Source organism: Piliocolobus tephrosceles, chromosome 4, assembly GCF_002776525.5.
Source record: "Piliocolobus tephrosceles isolate RC106 chromosome 4, ASM277652v3, whole genome shotgun sequence".
Classification (NCBI taxonomy): Eukaryota; Metazoa; Chordata; class Mammalia; order Primates; family Cercopithecidae; genus Piliocolobus; species Piliocolobus tephrosceles.
In genome coordinates this window covers 131,829,769-131,853,785 of record NC_045437.1, presented here as the reverse complement: position 1 = coordinate 131,853,785, position 24,017 = coordinate 131,829,769, and the positions used below count along the sequence as shown (strand labels likewise).

At 37.7% G+C, this 24,017-nt stretch overlaps 1 protein-coding gene across 11 annotated transcripts in view; it reads right to left on the bottom strand.

The window, feature by feature from the left end:
* EBF1 (EBF transcription factor 1) overlaps positions 1-24,017 on the bottom strand; it is a 405,784-nt gene that overhangs the window by 60,042 nt on the left and 321,725 nt on the right. For all 11 annotated transcript variants that reach the window (XM_023218828.3, XM_023218832.3, XM_023218829.3 and 8 more), the window contains exon 10: positions 20,736-20,862. In XM_023218828.3, coding sequence (XP_023074596.1) covers positions 20,736-20,862 — 127 coding nt within the window. The remainder of the gene's footprint in view (positions 1-20,735; positions 20,863-24,017) is intronic.

Below are 24,017 nucleotides of genomic sequence, written 5' to 3'. Positions count from 1 at the left end.
AGATAGTCTATAGCGCCTTTCCCAGGGTAATCAGTCATCTTGACTGGTGATCACAGGAAGAGGTAGACAAAACTAGGAGAGTCTAGATCAATGGATTTGTTTTGTAAAATCACTGAATCCTGTTGGGACAAATATGATTTTTTCTTTTGCCCCCTTTATTTTTTTTAAATTGAGTAACTTGCTCATTCTTCAAAAATTACTTAGAATATTTTACTTGAATCCATTCCTCTTGAAGAATAACCTCTTGAAGTATAAATGTAATGGTTTTGGAATTCCCTTTTATTCCTTCATCAATCCGCTTATCTGACAACCATTACAGGACTTTAACTCTCTGCCAGTCATTGTGCTTGTGGTGCTTAACTTGCAAACTCTATCCTTGCAGCTGCCATTTTTTTTTAATTTCCCAGTAACCATTTAATAAAGAAATAGATGAATGAATGAAAAAATGAACAAATGAATTAACTAAATAATGAAGAGGGCAAATTCAAACTGGAGAGACAAGCAGAGCAGTGTGAAATTTATGCATGTGCCATGGTTTGTGTGTGCCTATGGATTTAGGACATTCTGCCACAGATTTAAAATGTGGACACATGGGCACTAATTCCTGTAGCCTTGAAGTTGAGGCACTGAACATAAAGTTAGTGGAGCCTTTCTGTAAAAAAACATGACTTCTGACCCTCATACTGGAAAAAAAAAAAAAAAAAAAGACAAAGTGGGCTCATTCCAAATACTCCAACACCCTTCACAGGCTGAGCCACGAGCTCGCCTCCTTGTGGCTAAATTGGAGCAATGCTTTGCTCAGTTTGGACCCAGATGTCCGTGTGGTGGTACAGACGGCAAGACCACACGTCTGCTTACAAAATTTGACAGAGGAAAAGGGCTTCGGTGGCATCCAGGGCTTCAAAAGGCATGTTACATGCATACATCCTATATACTCTAAAGGAAAGGTGGGTTGTATGCTGGGTAACCCATATTGATGAGTACAATACCACCCTAACTGTCTCCCTTCCAGGCTTAGCCCTGCACTCTCCTTCCTGCAAATGTTTATAGCCTCCCTTCTACTGCATCAAGTCAGACTTTAACTGTCTCTCATTACAAGAGTCACTGAGGAAAGTATGGAACAAATTGAAACTTGAGGAAATCAGACCTGTTAGACTATAATTTCTATGAGGGCAGGGATTATGCACATCTTTGCTCATTATGCACATTATGTACATGGTATCTCCAGTAACTAACATACTGAGGACGATTAATAAATATTTGTTGAATGAATAAATGGGGCAGAGTGCAACATTTCCATTACCTTTGTGCCTAAATACTGAAGATCGTGTTATACGCACAAGAGCCTAGACTCTGAAGCCAGTCTGCCTGTGTAAAAGAACTGCCTCTACCACTTTCTTGTTGCATGACCTTGAGCAAATGCTGAACACCTCTTTGACTCAGTTTCTTCATTTGTAATACAGTGATAATGGTACCTGTCTGGTAGTGTTGTTTTTAAGATTAGATGTCTAAAAGTATGCTGAGTGCTTAAAATAGTGTGTGGTAGAGTAAGTGCTTTGTGTGAGTGTTAGCAGCAGTAGCTGTTTGTTATTTATTAATAAGAATCAGGGGCTTTGTTCATTCAGCAAGCACTTTTTGAGCATCTTCTAGACCAGGCATAGTACGAGGCACTGGAAATACACTTGCAAACCAAGTGGAAGTAAACTCTGAGATAATCACAGATTGAGAACTACTTGAAGTCTTTAACAATAACTACCATTTTTTGAGTTCTTCATATGTACCATTTATAATGTGCCAAGTACTTTACTTGTATTATTTCAATCGTCACAACAAACTAGTGAAGAAGATATGCTTATTTATTTTCTCCATTATTGAGGTAAGAAAATAGAGGTTTATGTGATAATGTAATGTGTCTATGGCCAGAGGGCAAGGTCTTGACTCTTGATCCATTCATTGCTCAACATCTAGTGGGTACTGCTGAATACAAAGCTCTGGGCTGATGAGAGAGGACTCATACACATAAGAAAATCACAGTGACGGTCACAAGTTTGTATTTCAATAATCGGCCTGTCTCAAATTAAAGGAAGCACACAACAGAGAAGGATTACAATAGATTAGCTAGGATATGACATTTATCTTCATGAATTTGAGACTACACTACGAAACAACCAGCAGAATGGCCAACAGTTAATTTTTGACAATCTGCCCACAAGGGAAAAACTAGTATTTTAGAACAATTCAAATGCACCTGCCCTTTATAAAACATCAACGATTTTTTAAAAAGAAAAAAACATATGAACTATTAGAAAAGTAATCTTAATGTTCTTTTTAATTCAGGCACTACAGAAGCTAAGTAATCATTGTTGCGATTAATTGCTTTCTTGTTGCTTGCCACTTTCTTTTCATTATGAGAAATTAAAAGACAGAAGCAAATTATAAAATATATATTTATTCAAACTGAGATGACTTGACATCATTTATTGTATTTGTACTTCCCAAACATTGCATGGTTATTCTTTTAAAACTAAAATTCCTCTAGCTCCAAACTGACTTAGCATACTCCCTGCAGTGATACACTTGATAATCATGACTCAAAAATGTGGAGCTAGAGAAGGCTGAGATAATATGTTGTCACTCCCATATTTATCACCACATTTCCTGAATCATCCAGCTTCATAATGATGATTTCTTTTCATTCTTTGCACTGTTTGGCAACTACATGTTTTGTGAATACCTAAAACGTTTATAAATATTCTCTTCCCTTGGAACCAATAAATCTTGAAAATTAAAAGACAAAGTTAAAATGACTTGTGCACTTCACCGACGTCTCCACTAAATGTACCATACATCTCACAATTTCAATATTCACAGTTTAAGACTCAGTGATGACTTTCAATCTTACTATGTGGATAAAGAAGGAGGGGTGTGCTTTGCAGTTTATTGAAAGCTGCTTTGGGAGTTAGTCTTGATAGTTAGATGTCTTATTCTTTCTGCTTCTCCATCCTTCCCCCTCTATTCACCTTTATTGACACCAGGCATAAGCCTCTTGTTCCATGGAACTATTTTTTTTTTTTCTTTTAGAGTCAGAAATGGAGAGACAGATATTACAGAAACAACAATTTCAAGGATCTGTTACAATGACATGAATCAATGCTTATTGAAATTTCAGGAAGCTTGATCTGCTGAGAACATAGTCAGCTGGTACAGCTCATATTTCTAGATAATGATCGCAGAGTGGCTGGGGGATGGGATAGGGAGAGTGAATCTTCTGGGCAAATGATAGCATAGCATGAGCACTGGGGAAAGTCCACAGTTGCTTGGAAATAAAAACAAGTGTACCCGGGTGATGCTGTGAGGGCTTACAGTGCTATCCATTTGTATACTGTACAAATTCTAAGGTACACATGGCTGTCTAAAGAAGTCCTCTAGCTCCTTTCATTGCACTGTACCAGATCATCCTCCCTATTTCTTTCTTAACACTTTTGCCAATCTGATTATTATCTTCTCTGCCTCTTGTGTATTGCCTTCCTTCTCTCACTGGAATATAGGTGTTTTGGGGACAAGAACCTCACCTTTCTGGGTCACAGAACATAGAAAATGCCTGGAACATAATAGCTATGCAAAATGTTTTAAATTGGAATTTGAATATTATTGCACCCTCCCCTCAAAAAAAAAAAAAAAAAGTGAGAGCAAAATATTCGTGTTTCTTCAATACTACTTGCAAGATCATCTTAAAGTCTGAAAAGAACCTAGAATTCTTCGGGAATGAAATAGTCTGCCGTTTTAAGGCCTCACTGTGATGATAGTACATTGCCAAGTAGATTTGCTCTTTAAGACTTTAGAAATTATGGGTGAATTAATAAATTCACAGTTATCACAAATCAGAAATTCATGACTTATGAACTTGAATTTCAAAGTTTGAGGCCAAATTTATTTAAATATTTCTCTCCGGAACCATCATAGTCCTGCCGAGTCCAAAAATTGTCTTAAAATGTAAAACAATGCCGCATTAAAGCAAACGCCAACATTTTCCTTGGCCCAACGTGGCATAAATGTATAGTTTTCAATTTAGTGACTTAACAAGAAATACAACAGCCAAGACAGGAATTCCTTCCAAACACGAGACCCCATTATATAAGATGAAGATCTGTTCGGCCCCTAAATGAACCACACAACATAGGAATTGTCATTAGCTACTGTAAGGCAATGAAGAACTTATAAAACCAGAGCCAATGTGTTATTAAGACCAGGCACGGTGGCTTTAAGGCAATATAGATTTCTGAGCTATTTATTTATTTATTATTATTATTGCAGGTCCCACTTTCCCAGCCGCAACTATTCCAACTCTGCAGGACCCATGTAACGAGGCGATAGTATCTAAGAAATAATGAGCGAAGGAATGCTGTTCTTTCTTTCAGAGCAATCTCAGGTGCGATCTTATACCGTAAAGGACTGGATCAATACTCCCAGCAGCAAGCCGCTCGATACCCCCTGAATTATTGCTTCATTTTTCTTCTTATTATAGATGAGTTGTGTTATTATTTTCCTCAAATCGATATTTTACAACCTTTTTTATCCGTTTCTCCATAAATTTTGTGATTACTTTAAACTGGGAATTCCGGTACACTAAATAAGATGCAGTATCTGAAAGGGACAGAATGTACTGACATGTTTTTGGTTTTTGCTTTTGTTTTACTCTTTTAGACACAATGCCTTGTTTAAAGCACGTCATAATCAATAGCCAAAGAAAAGTTTAACATAACCCTGTGCTTGCAAAATAAAAGTGCAAATCCTTTAAAATAGCAACAACCTAAACAGCACAAAGCTGAAAAACACAAAAGGAGGCAGGATTGATCAGCACTTTGCATCTGAAATTTCATTCCTAATGCTTTTTCTCCCCTCAGTTAAAGGGCCAATGCAATTCCCTTAAATTGTTTCTCACAAAGGAGATAACTCTATGCACCTTGGAGAGATTTAATTGGCTTCTATAGCTGTCTCCTGCTAAGTGTTTAAAACATCAGCAAATCAAATCATGTAAACTCATATCCTGTTCTGCTGTCGGTTTGCTCCAAGCTTGATTATTTAGATGTTAACATTAGCAGCGCCTAGACTCAACGAAAGAGATCAGGAATATACTCTCTCCCTGAGTTCCGGGATGACTTGAGTTAATTCTACGCTTCCTATGAAATAATGTGTGTTATTTGGCAGAGAATGCTCAGTGGTAACTAAATAATCATTACAGTGCAGCCAGTGGTAATTACATGGTAATTCACATTAACTTCATAATAAGCACTGTATTTTTCACTATATCCATCTGAGAATGAGGCAGAATCATAGTCTTTCATTTCTTTTTAATGCCACCTAAAATAAAAATAAAGTAAAATCATTTTAAGGGCAGGAGGACAAGGAATATAATCCTGGTGAGTTAAGCTAGAGATTTCATTAAAGAAATACTTAAATCCATTAAGTCTAATTAGACATGACATCCCAGGATTCACAAACAGTAGTTCTAATAAACTCATTAAAATTTTTTGGTGATTTCTTCAGAAAATGGGAGAATATTATATTATAGGCTGTTTTATTACATTAAGGTTTTATAATTTTATATGGGCTCTTCTCTTTTTATGTAAAAGCCTATGGAACTTTATAAGAATAGTTCTACTTAAATCAATGAGTCTTAAACAACAATGTGCTTCTTGTAACATGTATTTAATAATGCAATAAACTATTCTAAGTAGTACAGAATAAAACGGGGAGCACTTGATTCTGATTGGCTGAAAGATAGCAGGATCTAGGGGCTCAATTCCTTGTAGCACTGCAGTGCACAATTTACACCCCAATCTCCATTTACATACATATTATTTAATTTGGGCAATTAGGAAGTCCTGAAAGCACTTTCCTATTACCACCTGGATCCTTAGAAGGATTCACACCATAAATGCATCATATATAAATGTATAAAGCAGCCTTCTGAGAAGAAAGCAGTGGGAACAACTTTAATTGAATACTTATATTAGAGATTAAATTAGGTCTGTTTTTAAATGAGCTACCCTTAATTAGCTGCAGTTGGAAAATGGGAATAGATATAATTTAGTTTTTACTCTACTCATTACCTGTAGCATCAATGGACAACTGGTCCTTTTTGGCTTTTCACCAATAATTGAGTGCCTTTTTAGGAAGGCCTGAAAACAAAATCTTTTATTTGAATCCCAACACAAGCCCCAAATAAGGTTTAGAGCAGAAATCCCTTATGTAATACAATCTTGATTTTTTTTTTTTTTAATGAATTGGGATATGCCACGGATACATGGAATGATACCCTCCTCACCTCTAACTGTAGTACAAGCCTAACAACACTTTCTGGACTCATTCATCGTCAGCCAGTCAACCTGCCTGTCGGGCATCAAACAGTAACCAACACACTTCACTGAGCCAGGCACACAGCGCAGATCTCTTCTCAGGCAGGTTTTAATCTTATCCCTGATGACCATCATCTTCCAAGTATTTCTCTCTCATTGGCCCTTGATGGCTTGCTTCTAAACACACTAAGCAGAAGATCACCAAATAAAGGCTTTTACATCTTATCTCCTCAAGGACCACCAAGGGACTGAGGCACAAAGGAGGGTCCACAGACATTTTGTGGCCAAGAGGGAGTTTCATCAAAAGTCTCCACTGGGCGTTAGATTACAAAAGTGCAGCAGGGACAGTACATTTGGGTGGACCTCACTAAGTCCTTCCCCAAATGGACCCAGGGAATATGATCCACCAGTTCCAATGAGGTCTTCCAACAATGTGCTGGTGTCCGACATGCCCTGCTCTTATGCTGGGCTCCCACAAAAAGATGAGATAAAGGACATGCCCTTAAATTGCATAACTCCACTTCACCCACGGTGAAAATGGCACTTGGCTTTTCTGCGGGGCTTTGATTTACTCAGAGATCAAGAAAAGCCCCTTCCTTTTTGTCAACAGACAGAAGGGCATGTAAACAGATCAGAATAATGATGTCCATGACACCCTTTATGTAAACATATCACATATTGGAAGGCTCAAGGAATTAAGCATCTATACCACCTCACCCTTTCCTTGAGTTTACTCAAAGATTCATGAACTTAGAGAATTTAAGAGAGTTTATCAGATGACCATGGTGATGTTTGCTGATTGATTTTCATATACATTCAAACATTTTATGTCTTTATATATTCGCATACTTGGGAATTATTCACAAAATAATTAGTAAATCTATTTATATGTGATCTGCTCTGGTTTTGTAAGCAAATTCATCCCGTGTTGATTTGGGAAAGACCCTTCCCTTATCTAGGCCTCAGTTACCTCCTCTACAAAACATTAGGATTGGTCCAGGCTATCTCTGAGGACCTTTCCATTTCTAAAACTCAGAATTACAGGACAATGTTCTCTTGGATACTATTTTGATAAGATCCATCATTAATCAGGCACTTACTATATGCCATACACTGTACTAAGCTTTTTATATGCATGACGTTATCAAATCCTCACAGCAGTCCTGTGATATATTCTCATTCTCATTTTGCAGATGAGAAAACGGAGTCTCAGAATGGTTAAGAAACTAGCAAGAATTTGGGCCAGGATTCAAATTGGGATCTGTCATGATTCTAGAGATCTATAGTCATACAGTTTCCTTATAACTAGTTGAGTCTAAGGAAAATATACGTAGTGTGGACACAAGCTCTTGGCTGATAGGTGGAAGAAAAGGAATCTGGTGTAAATATCTACCACTAACTGAGGGACTTTAGCCAAGTCTCTAAAACTCTTTAAGCCTTGTTTTCACCATCTATAAAGATATCAACAACTTGGACAACTAGATTATCTTGAAGACTCACATCCCATATATTTATGGTCACATTTGTCAATCATTCCTTCACACATTTTTTATGCATTGATTTGACTAATATTTATTGTGTCTCACTCTGTGCTGGGCATTGTGAATACATTGGTTGAGAAAGACAAGGAACTGCCTTCAGGAAGCGTATATTCTAGTGAGAGACACAGGCTACACACAATGAAGGAAAGAAATAATTCAGATTATATCAGCTGGTAATAGTGCTGTCAGTAAAATAAAAGAACTACATGTACTCAAAGTGTCAATGCTGGGGAGGTAGCTTGGGGTTCCAGAAGTCCCCAGTCTAATTAGTGAATTATGTTCATAGAAAACTAAAAAGTGGAGTAAAACTGGGGTAAGTCCATTTAGTAGGTGTAAAAATCTAAGATACTGAAAGGTATAATCAACTACCTGGAGGAATACAGATCTGATATCAGACCCATCACTAGATGGCTTAAATGACCATAAATGAACCACTTCACTTCTTTCTACACCTCATTTTTACACCTGAAAATGGGGCTAAAAATACCTGTCTTTCCTCATAAAGAACAAAAAGGAACTGATGAATGAGAAAGGCTTAGTCAACTATAAAAATGCATTTAAGTAAATTTACTTGTTTCTACAAACATTAAGATGAAGAAGAGACACATAGTATCAGTAGTCAGGCCTGTACTTTGACCCCCAATATAGAACATTCCAGTAAGTCACAATTTTTTTTGCTTTGATGCTAGTAATTTTATTAAGGAAAATTTCTAAATCTTTATATAACCCTCCTATGTCTTCTGAACTAACGAGTGCAAATGTTTCATTTTTCTAGTCTTAAAAAAGTAGAGAATTATAAGCTTGCTGAAAACAGATTATTCAGACACTCCTTCATCTAAACCTCCCTACGAGCTCAAAGAGTCATCCTGGCCTCATTGACTACTTTAAAAATCAATTAAAACTAAAAGGAAATGATGAACGTGTGTAGAATGGGAAGGCCATATTCTGTGCAGATACTTAAATGTGAATATATTTTTGGCATTAAACAAAGATCTAAATTAACTCCATATTGACTGGGAGTTGGTGCTTCCTGCAGCTAACCACCGAGGTTGATCCCAGGTGGCTCTGCCTAGCAAGTGAGACCTTCCACCGGTGATGTAAAGAAGTTAACCACAGTTGATGTTAACAGGAAAAAGATGAACAATTACATGTGCCAGGTCAAACAGCAGTGGGTATGAGGGGAAGTCTGCTCTTCTGTTGTTGTTTCTGCTCATGATTTAGGGAGTGCCAGTTTCTGTCTACCTCTCACCATTGAGAGATACTGCAGGAAACCTCAGGTCTGATATTAATGGGATGGTTTCCACCTGCACTTTCAGTACCTTGAATAATATGAGGTCCACGTAAAAGGGTGAGCATACTTTACTCAAGTCAAAAATACTATGTGGTACAGATAATTCAACTCACACCAAGGATTGTACAGAGGTGAGGACCCAGCAACAGGAAAGAAATATCAACATGCTGAACTACATATGGGCAGATCCCCTGCCCTCCAAAAAAGTTATCTCATTAAATATTTGAGTATTTTAAAATCTCTCCTTTGGCAAGATGCTTTCTCAATTATGTTACTTTAAATTGGTGGGGGCATGAAATAATCATCATCAATGGCAGTTTAGTAATGCTTACAGAGGTGCAGGAGTCAGTCAAGACAAAAAGGAGTAGAAAGTTAATATAAATTTAGTAGCTTTTTAAGGAGACTGACCTCTCATCATTATAAATATTCCTCAAAACAAGCCTTTTAAATATTGGTTTTTAAAATATTGCTAATGGTTACGGCTTAGAAAAAATTTCCAGTGAGAGCACCATGCATAGATTTAAAAAGAGGTGTATCACAAACAACTTAGAAGAGACTATAATGGGAGAAAAATGGCTCTGACTTTGATTTAAAAAAAAAAAAAAAGGATGAAAAAAATGATTAGAAAAAGTTTAATTAATGCTGGAAACCCAAAATGCAGAAGTTATATTTGTAAATGTTATAAATTATGTGATAGTAGATATGTACAAGTAACAAAACTTATATGTGAAATACTGTAAGTAGACATTTGATAATGTATTGTTATCTATAAATATGTATATGGTTAACTTGCCCTGGAAGCTCAACACTTCACTAGAAAAAAGGGAGAACACCTTATATTTAGAATCACATTATATTCTGGCATAAATGATGTTAAAAATTCTTTAAAAAGAAAAGATATGGCTGTCCAATGATAGACGAATGAGGAAGAAAATTATGGTGCAGCCATCAGATGGACTATTACACACCCACTAAAATGCATTCAGGGAGAATTTGAACTAACAGAGGAAATGTTTAGTGTATAATATAAACAACAAAGGATGCAAAACTATATAAACCTATTTTGACTCACTGATAAAAATGTAGCAGTATTATTTAGTACCTTCTTTGAATACCCTTGAATACTTCCAAATAGTTTATTGGCTTTGAAAATCAAATCATGTTATATCATACTAAAAAGATTAGAGGTTCAAAACTTTACAGTGTTGCATTACATTGGCAAGAATACATATACAGCTCAGTTCCTACCTTTATTGTTAATAGTTTTCCAATCCCTACCAGAAATTTATAGTTGAGAAATGGCAACACATCTTAAAGATTAAAGCCATGTGACAAATAGTTCATGTCCTTTAATAACCAAATTTCATGCCTTAGATTGTGAGAGCTTATCTGCCTCTTCCTTCTATATGGTTTCTATATTAGAAGTAAGTACTCAAAACCATTAACAGTGATTATCCCTGAGGAATAGAATAATGGATAATCATTATTTCATACCTTTTGGTATTTTAAAAATCTTCCATATAAGTATGCATTATGTTCACAATTATATAATTTGGTTAAAATATTTAAGGCTCCAGTTCCTGTTAGAACTCAATGTGTCCTAGAAATAACCCCCCCTCTCCAATCACCAGCAACCTAATTTCAGGGAATCAGGTAATTCCATACATTAACAAGGTAAAGTAGCATGCCAGGAGGCTTACTCAGCGCAAGCTCTGGTACCCTTCACCAGGGTCCAAGTCCTGGCTCCTCCACTTACTAAATAACCCAGGAAGTCACTTCACCTGAGATTTTTGGTCTTAAAAATAGGCTAATAATAGAGCTTGTCTTAACAGATTCTCAGTGGTGGCGCAGGGGGTGGGGGTGGGGGTGGGGGATTCCTTTACATTTAGCAATTGTAGAGAACAAGAAGACTGAGAGAAAAGATAGAGTTCGTGTGAAAAAAAAAGGTGTGGAATAGGAGAGAACAACAGGAGAAAAGTCAACAAATGTCAAAAGCCCACTGAAGTGGAAAACCAGAAGAGCGGGGAGAGAAAGGAGGAACTCAAAGCTCTAGCAGGAAATGCTGCTAGCCTACAGAGGATCAGAGAGGGACTTACATTTACCTACTTTTTGTTACAATTTTGGATTCGATTGCGTTTCAGATATCATTAGGGTTTTAGATGAGTTCCATTCTAACTTATAAAAAAGCACAGCACGTGGTGGGTCCCGGGAAGCAGGGCAGCGTGATTATGGAATCCACTTACCTTGGAGGTTGTTCAGCTCGAAAACAGAAGCAGTGCCACACTATATAGCTAAATGCTTTTGAGAGCTGGTCCCAAGCTCTCAGGACATCGGGTCCTTGGAGCAACACACACCCACTCAGTTGGGGATGGCTGATAAATTTCAGATCCTGACCCCAGATAATCCATGTGTAGGACTTATTGACCCTGTGCTGTGGGTTTTTCAGAAAGAAAAAGAGAGGAGAACCCAAATTCCAGGTGGCTATGCTTTAATATGAAGATAATGATATATCTCATTACAAGGTTCTGCTGGGGCATAAGAGGATTATCAATGACTAAAAGTTGTTTTAAATTCATAACTCCCTGATATTTATGTATTTTCAAATGAAAAAGATATGATGTAAGATGTAACTCTATTATGGTAATAAGTCAGATATATGCATAGGAGAAATACCGCAAAATATATATCATTAAACAATATTAATAGCTCATGTTTATTGAGTGTTTATGTTAGAAGAAACTGATAGGAAGGTAGGCAATTTCAATAATATTTTAATTATGTTTTATTGGTGCTTCTTAAATGATCTGAAATCAATATGTATAACTTTGCAATAAAGACTGAAAAACAAGAGTGAATGCCCTAGTGGGTTCCACTTCTCTCAGTTAACTTTAACAATGAACAGGAGTGGCATCCACATCACTGCAAACACAGATAAGAAAAACGAATAATCCTCCGTCAAACATTTGGAATACATCTTAGGAAAAGAGGAAAAGAAATTTAGAGTTCCGCTTCCTCCTCCTATTCCACAATATTAGAGAAAGTTTCAAGATAGATATATAGTCAAAAGCTGAAGGGTTAATTTATCATGATGCTCGGTTTAAAAAAAAAAAAAAGCTTGAATACTTCCAAGTAGTTTATTGGCTTTGAAAACCAAATCATGTTATATCATACTAAACAGATTAGAGGTTCAAAACTTTACAATGTTGCATTACACTGGCAAGAATACATATACAGCTCAGCTCCTACCTTTATTGTTAATAGCTTTCTAATCCCTTACCAGAAATTTATAGTTGAGAAATGGCAACACATCTTAAAGATTAAAGCCATGTGACAAATAGTTCATGTTCCTTAATAACCAAATCTCATACCTTAGATTGGACGAGCTTATCTGCCTCTTCCTACTATACGGTTTCATTGGTAGGAAATACTTTATATCCCTATTACATGAATGATGAATGGCACCGTTGGTTATGGTCTGTTATTTGCTTGGCTGTAGTCAATATGTTTTCTTTGGACAGGGATTTCTGTGATTTATCTCTCTCCTGGCCTTATCACTTATTAACTCTGGGTAGACAGGAAAAAGCCAAGGTTGTATATAAGGCCTCGTGGCTATTTAGACCTCTAATGTCAGTGAAAATATCCCTTTTAATGATCCTGTTATACTAGCTACTCAAGTCCTCATTACACTCCACTCCAAATAGGAAATAAAGGTCATATTTCTTGGAAAGTATATACGTAAAATATGCAAAATAATATGCTTCCTTCAGACCAGCTTTATTCTTTGCAGAAACGGCTCTCATTTTATAGCTGTCATAGAAGTACAATGGTTACTTTCAGTGACTTTTGTTGTTGTTATTGTTCCCATTATGGCACCAACAGTATTTAACTGTACAAATGCCAGCAGATTCAGAATCACCGATCACATCAGCATACATCTCATCAGGAAAAATCATATTTTGTGGGGGGGAAAAAAAAGAAGCTTGGGATCTACCCTTTGTATCACAAAAGCAAAAAGAATAAACACTCCCTCTGCCTTGAATTCTTTTCTTTGTGTGTAAATGGTTCATTTGGAGTAATATTTAAGACATGTGGACAGGAGCAGCCTGTGAATTTTTCTTTCTTGTTGGGTCTATTCCAATTAGGACACTGCTAAGGCAGAGCTGCTAGTCAAGTATTCATTACCCAGCCGTCTTTCGGCTGAATCCTAAGTGAAAACAATCTGACAAAAAAGAAAACACATTCTTGCCTTCCTTTCTCCAATTCTTCCTGAGTTTGCTGAGGCTTGTCTTTATAACAATTAACATATGTATAGAATATTACACTGTGCAAAATATTTTCATGGCCATTTTTTCATTGATACTCACAAGATCCTTGGGATGCACAGAAAATGATGGCCCTACCATTAAGTTGAGGAAGATGAAAATCTAGCAGCTTTAACCCCTCTGTCTCCCTCATCCCTACATCTAACCCATCTCAAAGTCCTTTCCATTTTTCCTCTTAAATTCCTCTTGATTCCTCTCACTCCGTTCCATCTCCACTGATTGCCACCCAAATCAGAGTCACCAAACCTCTTTCCCAGACTACTGCAACGACCTCCTTAGAGGTCTTCCAAGATACATTCTGGTCTCCTATGCTTCTTGAAGCCAGAGTTAGCTTGTTCCCAAAATGTAAACCTGGTCACATCCACCTGTCGTTTCAGACACTTCAAAACTGTCCATTGTTCTTAAGGTAACAACCAAACTCCTCCCCATGGCTCATAAGGTTTTACATACACATGTCCCGCCTACTTCTCGCAGCCTTCTCTCTCACAGTTCTCCTCCTCCCTCTTGATTTGTCAGCCTCATGGCAATTCTTACAGTCTTCCAAGGTACCGTGTTTCTTCCCATCTAGGGCCTTCTCATTTGCTCCCTCTGCTGGAAGGCTCATTCTCCAACCCCATGCTACCCCCACCCTTCACTGATTGTTGGATTAGCTCGTTGTCATCCTTCAAACTTCAGCTCATGAAATTTTTCCTGTAGAGAAATATCTCTAACTGACTGGTCAGGGCTCCTTTATTATGTGCTGATCAAAAGTACTATTTCTGTCTTTCTGGACACGTACCAGGTTTGTAATAGTAAACTTATGAACATCCATTTTCCTCTTAGTCTTTAAAATAAAGAAAACAGGGAGTGTGTCTGGTTTTGCTCAACACTGTTTTAGGACTTGGCCTAGAACTGCTTTAGAACATTGCCCAGAATAGGACAGGCAATCCACAAACATTTGTGAGGTGAATGAATGAAGTAACAAAAGGAAGTGGTAAAATCAGAACAGAACACAGGTATTTTTATTCCTATTCTTAATGCCTAGAAAGAAACAATGTATTTAAACATAATCAAAGCTGGCACATACATAACATCAAACTCTAATGACTAGTTTTTTGTATTTTCAAAAAAATATATACCCACTATCTGCTTTTCTCACTTACTTTTGGGGAGCACTCATACTGGACCAGGTACTCTCAGGATTGCATTACATACATTAACCCTTTTACTCCTTAGATGAAGGTACTATTAAAATAGCTCCATTTTACAGATAAGAAAATGAAAAGTATTTACAAGCCAAATCTCATTTTTTCATTTAAACAAACTATCTTCTATGAATGTAAAACTTCAAGTAGAAAGGGACAGATTCTTAATTAACAGCTCTTATTTACATTCCATATTATCCAGAGCACAAAAATCAATGAAGACCCATTGATCCTGGGCAATATGTCAATCAATTATTAGCACCTATTGCAAGTAAAATGCCGAGCCAAATCATTTCAACATAGTATATAAAATAAGATTGAGGAAGAGTTTCTCTTTCTTCATGAAGCTTGTGGACTTTTTATGATTTGTCTACGAACAGAACAAGAGAGCTAAGGACAAAAGGAAGTGAATGATGAATGGGATGGTTTTAGCACATGGGGCAAAAGAGATTCAAGGACAGAGACTCTCCCAGTCAATCAAGATGAGTTACAGGGAGCACCAAAGTCAGTTCCGGAGCGTAAGCAACTTGTCCTAGGTCTCATAGCTAGTGAGTAGCAAAGCTGGGATACAACGCAAGACTCATTGCTGTCAGCCCAGGGCTCAGTACACTATACCAAGGTGGTCTGAGAACACTTTAGAGAGGTAAAAGTTTGAACTGGATCCTTCAGGTGAATCACCATATCCAAAGTAGCTAAAGTGAGCTGGAGGCACAGCAAGGAAACTGGTTTGACTGGAGCATCATAAGCCCTAGCCCCAGAGCACAGTGAGCCAAACATCGGGACTTGGGCTACATCTTACATACAGTGAGCAAAGAGGGAAGGTTTCTCCACAGGGTAATGACATGAAAGTGGCTTTTCAGAAGTGTACTGTAACAAAGAAAAGGCTAAATTGCAGGAGATCCATTAGGTGCAAACTCTCCACTTCTTCCCTAAAACTGATGACTTTGTTCAAGCCCAAAGTGGCAGCCTTCATTTTGTGGAGGAGGTTTCCAAGAATGAGAAACAGCTTTCTGGTGAAAACTCTGGAAGCTGGAGTTGAAGCTGATTATAACCTAAATACTTTTGAAGAGAGTTGGTGATAGGCTGTACTCCTGTTGCTAGGACCTCCAGAGGAGGGGCTGAGATAGAAATAAGAGAACAAGCATGTGTTGTTCTCTAAAAACGTTAACACCAGAGAACTTATTAGCTGTGTGATGCATTCCTGCGAAAATATTTGTTTTAAGCAAATTATTACATTTACACGTATGCATTTCTTTTTCTTGCTACTTTGTTTACACTTTGCTCCTTTCATTTGGAGTTCATGGGTGTTGTTTCTTTAAACTGATGCCTATAGTTGTGTTACTAAAAATCCCAAAAGACATTTCTTCGATTTCTAGGAAGAGGACAAGGATGATAAACAATCCATGGAAAATAGTTATTCCTGGTAGGGGCTCAGAAACAAAGGAATGAATCATAGTGGGCACCATTTATTAATGGAAACTACTAGTATCTAGCCTCATGCTAAATACAGCTCCGTGATCCTAAAACTTTACATATGTTTCCCTGATCCTAAAAACAAACCCAGTAAGGTAATATTATTATTTCCTTATAAAGATAAGGTGACTGTGGTTTAGAGGCATCATATGATGTCCCAAGGATAACCTCTCTAGTAAATGGTAGATCTGAGAATTCAATCTATATCCAGCATCTTGAACCTAAGCACTCAATCAGTACGCGAGGTACTATCCCCTTAGGAGTGAGGGAGGAAAGGATAAGGGGAGTAAAGAAAAGAGAGAGGAAGGAGAAAGGGAGATAGGAGAGATGGGAGAGCAACAAGAAAATGAGAGGGATAGGGAGAAAGAAACAGAAAACTTAAAAGTCATAGTAAAAGCAGTCAAGTCCCACAGAGCATATGCAGACAAAATAGCCCCTCCTATGTGCAAAGCAATGTGTTATGCATTGGCAAGGGATGTGGAGTTATTTTGGGCATAAGGTACAAACAGGAAGTATTTCCACGAAGAATTCTCATTTTGAAGTTAGTTCGCAGGCTAATACACAGGAATGTGGGTTAGTCCTTCCACAGGAACAGGAAATTGGGTGAAAAATGTTTAGAATTGGAAAAGTTAGTGGTAGAAAAGATCTGATAAGTGACCTAACCAGACATCTGAGTTGTTTGATGATCATTCATCAGGGTTTTCACCAACTTTTGGGGGGTCAGGTGGCATACAGCTCTCAGGGTACCCCTAGGCTGCTCAAACCTTGCCTTGGTGGCCCATTCTTCCAGTCATATATTCACCGAGATACAGAGACTTCTTTTACAGAAAAATAACTAGAATGAAAGCAAAACATGCATTTGAAATTGGCCGCTTCTCATCAGGAAAACCAAATACAAAACTCTGAGGAAGCAGCTAAAGGTGCCTAAGAGTCTTTTATTAGCTTCCAAGACTACTTAGGGCTTAGCAGGAGAGATCACGATTCTAAAGGATCCAAGTCACTTAAAGACATAACAACTTCAAGAAAACAAGCTGTGAGAATAATAAAGGCATTAGGGAGAGCCCTTACATGGCAGTGAGGTTATAGTGGATTTAATTCCCACTGGACTCACTGACCAGAAACGATGATAGTGCTTTGAAATCAATCCTGTGATTAGATAGCATTTGTATTTCCTTCTCTTAGAACACATTTATTGAAAATTAAAGTCAGCCTTGCCCTACATTTGCATAAGAATAACTGGACACAATAAAGTAAGATCTAGAAAGTGCTAGTGAGCTTTTCTGCTTCTAATCCAGTCAGGATTCACTTTCCAGAGTCTGTGACTCTGATTGGACAAACACAGGGGCATGGCACACTAGCAGCTGTGGATTCCTCGTGCGTCTCTGGTCTGAAGGACCAATGAGGGAGAGATGTATGCTTGCTTACCATCCTTACAAGTGGAGTCAGCTTGCAGGCAATCTGTGCTTCGTCAGATTCTTCCCTCCCCAAAAGGTCTGCCTTTATTAGTATAGATTAGGCCATGCTGTTCCTGCCTTTTTTCTTCTTTTTAATGTTGTCGACTTTTAGAGACATTCACATCTACAAATGCCAACTCTCTCTTGCATACTTTAAAAACAGCAATAAGGCCTTAGTTTGGGGTGTTACTCTTCAGCTCAATAATATTTTTCAAGGGAAAAATTCCAAGTGATATTTCACTAAGAAAAAAGAGGGTTAGCTCACCCAATCCAGAAAACCAAGTCTCACATCTTGAAATACTGTGGATGTTAAAGAAAATGAAGTGTGAACTTCTGTGGGTGGACAAAGGAGGGGTGCTGTACATTTACAATGATCCGAGCAGTTGTTTGGATACAAAGAACAGAGAGGTTTTATGAGCCATCTCTATACCCTTACTAGTAAGTGGTGACAGTAGAGGTAAACTGAGTGAATCACAGAGGCCAGTAGCCCCAGCCATGAACAAGTAACGCATGGTGGAGGCATTTAATGCTAATGATCAAAAGGTCTGTGCATAGGTCACCAATGAACACAGATTCCCTTTCGTTAGAAATGATGTGATGTCATAATAACTGTTAACAGCCAAGTAACTATACCAGAGGGGAAAGCGTTGTGCCAATTTCTTCAGATTTTTATTTTTCCAATATGGGGAGAGGTTAGAACTCTCTCCTAGAATGCTTTAAAAAAAAAAAAAAAAAGTTTCTTATCTGGTGCCCACAGTTTGAGGCCAGATCACCAGAAGCATTTTTTCATACCTTAAATTTCTCACAGATGTACACACGTGCATATGCGCCAACTTATTGCTCTTATCCTTAACTACTTTTCTAGACTTGAAAATCCGACACTTTTATCTTAATTCCAGTGTGATACAGATTTTCTAAGATGTGATTTCTTAAATTGATGGCAATTTTTTTTTTTTTTTTTAGTGTTTAAAAAAACTCCAAATATTGATGGATCCCTAGCTCTTTTCTTTTGAGAACTTAAGTAATTTAATGAGGGTTTTTTTTTTTTTTTTTCTAACTTTTATGGCCAGGTGGCTCTAGGGGATATTTTGTTGAAGACTGATTAAAAATAATTTCTTCTAAATGAGACCTGACCACAAAATGGAACCATTAATGGGCAGGGACGTTGTCACCAAAGCGGAAACCATGCCTGATTGCCTCCTGTACCTCCCACCACACAAGCATTTTCTTCTTTTTCTTCTCCTTTTCTTGTTCTTAATAGCTGAGTAAATAAGCAGCCAGCGAGGCCTAATGTTTTCGGCCAAAAACAGAGTCCAAACTCTCAGAGAAAACATTTGGCCTCTGTGGTTTTGAAATATGTTCCAGAACACCGAGTTCAGTGGGGAACATTGTGAAAAACTCCCATCCATTGGAATGATGCTGGGGAATGTTACAGTATCAGGAGTTTCAATTGGTCCTTTTCCTGCAGCCCCATAATGAGACTTGTAAAACACACACGCGCGCGCACGCACACACACACACACACACACACACACACACACACACTGCTATGTGGAAGTTCTCATGGGAAAAATGAATGGCAAGAAATCCTAGCTTTAAAAGAAACAGCTAATCTGCTAGTTTGATTGTTCTTCAAAACTTATGCTGAACCAATGAGCCTAATTAAAAACACTTGGCCTACTTCTATAAAGCATCATAGTTTTCTCTATGCTTCGTTTGTATACACCACAAAACTCCAGATAGACTATTATTTTTTCAAGTGCTCACTAACAAAGTGCTGACTTTGTTGGGATGGCTGAGCTAATTTCTTGAACTCAGTGTGAAACCTTAGCTAAACAAAATTGCGGTAATTTTCCTTAATTTGTAAAAGTGATTGGAGTGCAAACAAAATTTTCCTCTTGGGTCAATCCTATAATTTTCAATTAACTAAAACTAATCGTCAGGCAGGCACCAAACTTGCATTTTGTTTAAAGGGCTGGGAGGCATTTCCAAGGGTCAGGATACATTAATTGTTTTTATAATTTCAAGGGAGAGAGAGAGAGAGAGAAACTGGGTGACTAAGAAGTACGTTTGGTTTTACTCCTAATATTGAAATACAAGGGAAAGATGCTCTGAAGTAAAATGTCACAGAAAAATAAAAATCGTCCATTTAATTGTATTGTTATACTTACGATTTGTTAACTGTTATCCAGTCACTGCTCTGTTATCTCTTTGTGTAAAAGCAACTTCCGCTCTGTACTTAGTCTGGCCTTGTGGTCTTTTACTGAATGGAAAAGGAAACCTGGGACCAGTTCGTGGAGACAGTTACCACTATCCAAGGATAACTGACACTAAGCAGAGGACCCAGAACCACACTGCACCTGTGGTTCTTTGACCAGCAGCATCAGCCTCACCTGGGAGCTCTTAAGAACCACAGGATCGCAGGTTCTGCCTAGACCTACTGTAGCAGAATGTGAATTGTAAAAGATTCCTGGGTGTCTGGTTTGCACTTCACAATCTAGGGATCTTTCAGCCTTTATACATGATGTAATTCCACAGAGATGCTGCCTGGTTCTCTCTGTCTGATGGGAAGGAATTCACATTCACCCTGAAACCCCAGCTTGTTGCCACAAGGTGGATCCATGTGCCAAGGCTGTTTTGGGAGGATAAAAATGCAGCATACTTGGAAAGAAGGCACCAACCCAGAATTAAACATGAAAACTACCAATTGTATGTAATACAAATGCGGTGAACAGCCTAGAGGAAAGACGTACTGTTCCTGAAAGCACAACCCTACTCCATAAAGCAAACAAACCCTAACAAGGTGGCTTAACATCCAGAAACTCAGGATTATCTACACCTCTTTTCCCCTTCACTTATTTTTCATGTGGCATCTTTAGGTATCCAACCAGTTATTTCAACAGATCCTGCCATTCAGCATGGACACCTAGATGAATTCTTAATACAATAATAAAAGCACCATGTTTGCTCATACATATGGTAAAATGAAGAAAGAAAGCAGACTTTAACTAGATTTTAAAATAAAATATATGCTTTTATACATAGAAGACAAGGGGAAAGACCCCATAAGCCCAAGGCAGTTCTGTGCTCACCATCTGCAGTAGTTCTTACCTGTGTAAATGAATCTGCCTGGTGTTCCTTTGCAGAACTGCTTAGATTTGTAGGACAGTGTGACTTCCACAACACCAGGGATGTGCCGAGGAGGGGTCTGCACACGGATGGCATGAGGAGTGATCAACTGGAGGAGACATTTGGGGGGGAAAATTGTCATTTCAATATTTAAAACTTCACGGTCTTCCTAACAGCTCTCCATAAACAAAGCTTTAAAACACATAATTAACCTGTCTATGTTTAAATCCAATCTTGATGGAACCTGTGTGAAAGACACTGACAACAATATTTACAAATGCTCTGAGTACGGCCATAACGACATTATCTGGGTTTTCCTACATGGCAGGCCCTCTGCTTCCTGGTTTGAACAGGGAACCTGGCCTAATGAAATGATTTATCTACTACAGGATATCCTTTGGAAAATCTCAGAAGCAGACCAAATCAGAGCCGAGCTTTGCCATGCCTCTCCAGAAGTTGATAGGCCTGGTGTTTGAACTGAGCCCGTCAACATGTGGAAAACACAGAAGTAGGGAAACAGTAGGCAAAGGCACTCTGATTAGCTGCAGTGTGCACGTATGAAGTACCCCTGAAGACCATTTGGTATCTTAACTACCAGAGGCACAATCAAAGAGCTTAACAGGAGAAAGAAAAGAATCTGCCTCCCTGGAATAGCTTATGGATCTGGCAGAACTAAGGACTCTCCATAAAAGGGAAAGGGAAAGGGAAGGCTGGGGAGGCTGCGAAATGATCACTGGTCCATTATGCAACGCCACGTGCACAATGAGAAAGTTCATTTCTGAACTCTGTTGGCAATCAGATTACACTATGAAGCAGAATTTATTTTTTATTACTCTTATCTTTGTTTACATAACTAAAATGTTATTAATGGCCATAAAACTGGCATTATCTGGTTCTTTGAAAAATCCAGCCCTGGTATTTGACTGGTTGACCTCTGATGGTGCTGGATTCTACATGTTCTCTTTCTATGGGATTCTGCAATTGTCCTCTTTGACTCCTTTCAGATGCAGTTAGCTCAACATTTGTGGTATTGAGTCCACTGCATACAGTGGATAATCTATACAGTATACATGAGTTTAAACTAACATGCTTGTGCTGTTTTCTCATGGGGATAACTTAGAAAGGGCTCCTTATTTCAATGTGCAAACAAGTCCCAGTTCAAGTGTTTTTCCCAGAGAATCACAGATAACACCATGAGAGGCTGGATACAGCCCATGGGTCCCCCAACTGGATAAGCCGTTCTAACACCAAGTCCTAGAGAAAATAATTTGAGAAAGTTGTTACTGCTAAAGCTCACAAGTAATTTATATCAAATGTTGCTTTCTGAAACAAAGAAAAAGTCATATCTACATAAAACCATTTTAACTTAGCAATTACAAATGCCTTATCCTCTGCCATAGAATACATGGAGCCTTGGCTTATTTGCTGAAGATGCACAAAAGATATTTCAATAAGACCATGCTTATGTGGAACCCCTGAAGACTGAATTCATCTCCATGGCTTAGTATTTTCAAAGGCTAAGGTTTTACCCAGCAAAACACACAGAAAGGTTTCTTAAAATTTTCTTCTATACAGGAACAGAAAACCAAATACTGCATGTTCTCACTTATAAGTAGGAGCTAAGTGGGAGGTACTCATGGACATAAACATGGCAACTACAGACACTGGGGACTCCTAGAGTGGGGAAGGAAGGAAAGGAACAAAGATTGAAAAACTATCTGTACATTGCTCACTACCTGGATGACAGGGTCATTCGTATCCCAAACCTCAACATCAATATACCCATGTTACAAACCTGCGCTTGTACCCCCTAAATCTAAAATAAAAGTTAAAATTACTTAAAAAGTTCTATTCATATTGTTAATTCTTCCAAAATGCATTGTATGCTTTTTAAAATAAGCAAAGTGTATATAATTTAACTTACCCTTGGTAAATCAAGATCATTATTTAGAATACCCTATATTATATCTTGCTGTAATATAAAAAAGCCCTAAATGACTGTTGAGGCATGAAGAGCTATTTATCCCTGAACTAAATGGCTCCAGGTTTCTAAGATTTTGAAATTATTTCTCTGTTATTCTGCTTCTTTGTCTTTTTTTTTTTTTCCTATTGTTCTTAGCACCTTCTAATTTGCTCGTGTAATTTGTAAGCATGGAGATCAGGAAATCGAGTTTAATAATATAGAGAGAATAAGATAAGAAAGAGGCTCTGAAGGGCAGTGAAAGATGATCTTCCCCAAATCAAGAGCATGTTAATTGTTGAGACACTGTTACTGCAATGTTGGGAACTAACACTTGTTGAATACCCAGGAGGTATCTACCGCATTGCTGGATATTTTACATACAAACACTAATGGGTCAGAACAATGACTGTATTTTTATCCTTTTTTTTCAGGTGAGAAAACAGAATCTTAAAATTAAGTTCCTTGCATAAGCAACTTCACCCTTGTCACAGCAAGTTACAGCAAAAGGCAACACTGATGCAGTTCAAAAAAGTCACGGGACAAACACTTCCTTTGTAATCATAGAGAAAAAATTGTTCATATGGAAACTTTTTAAAGGTAGTAACAAACTCAGTTTTTTTCTGATCCAAGGACTGTGTGTGTGTTTTCTGTATCCATGCTGTCTCCATTTTTCATTTATTGCCTGGTTCTTCGCCATGCTTTTGGTAAAGGATGATCCATGTTGTTATATTTCAAATAGAAGGTATGCTTCTAATTTTAACGTGTACTTGGGATATAGAGTACCATTAACTCACAATAATACTGATAAGAACTTTCAGCCGGTTAACACTTCACATGCACTCCTTGTTCTCAGGGGAAATAAATTTTAAAAGATGGAAAGATATTAGTAAATAGATGGATGAAGATTCTTTTTAAGTATAGGGACTTAATATGTATGAGTTGCTATACCGAGGAACAAAATTCATGGGCTTTATAAATTGATTAGATATGACTGCAATGAAACTACAGACTGAGAGTGAGGCTTTAGCATAAAGCATTAGGCTCAGGAAATGCAAACAAATTTTCATTTACAATTTCATTTTCAATTTTAATTAATTGCCCTAACTAAAGCAGAAATTCCTTCTAAACAACAATCCTTCACAGATGAGGTAGAATCTGAATCATAATTAGAGAATAAATTTGTTGATGTTTTCCTAGCTGTGCATAGTATTAGTCTGGGAAGAATCTCTAGCACTGACACGTGATATTGATGCTTACGGAGGAAAAACATTTTAGCTAACTTTGATCAATTTGAAAGCACT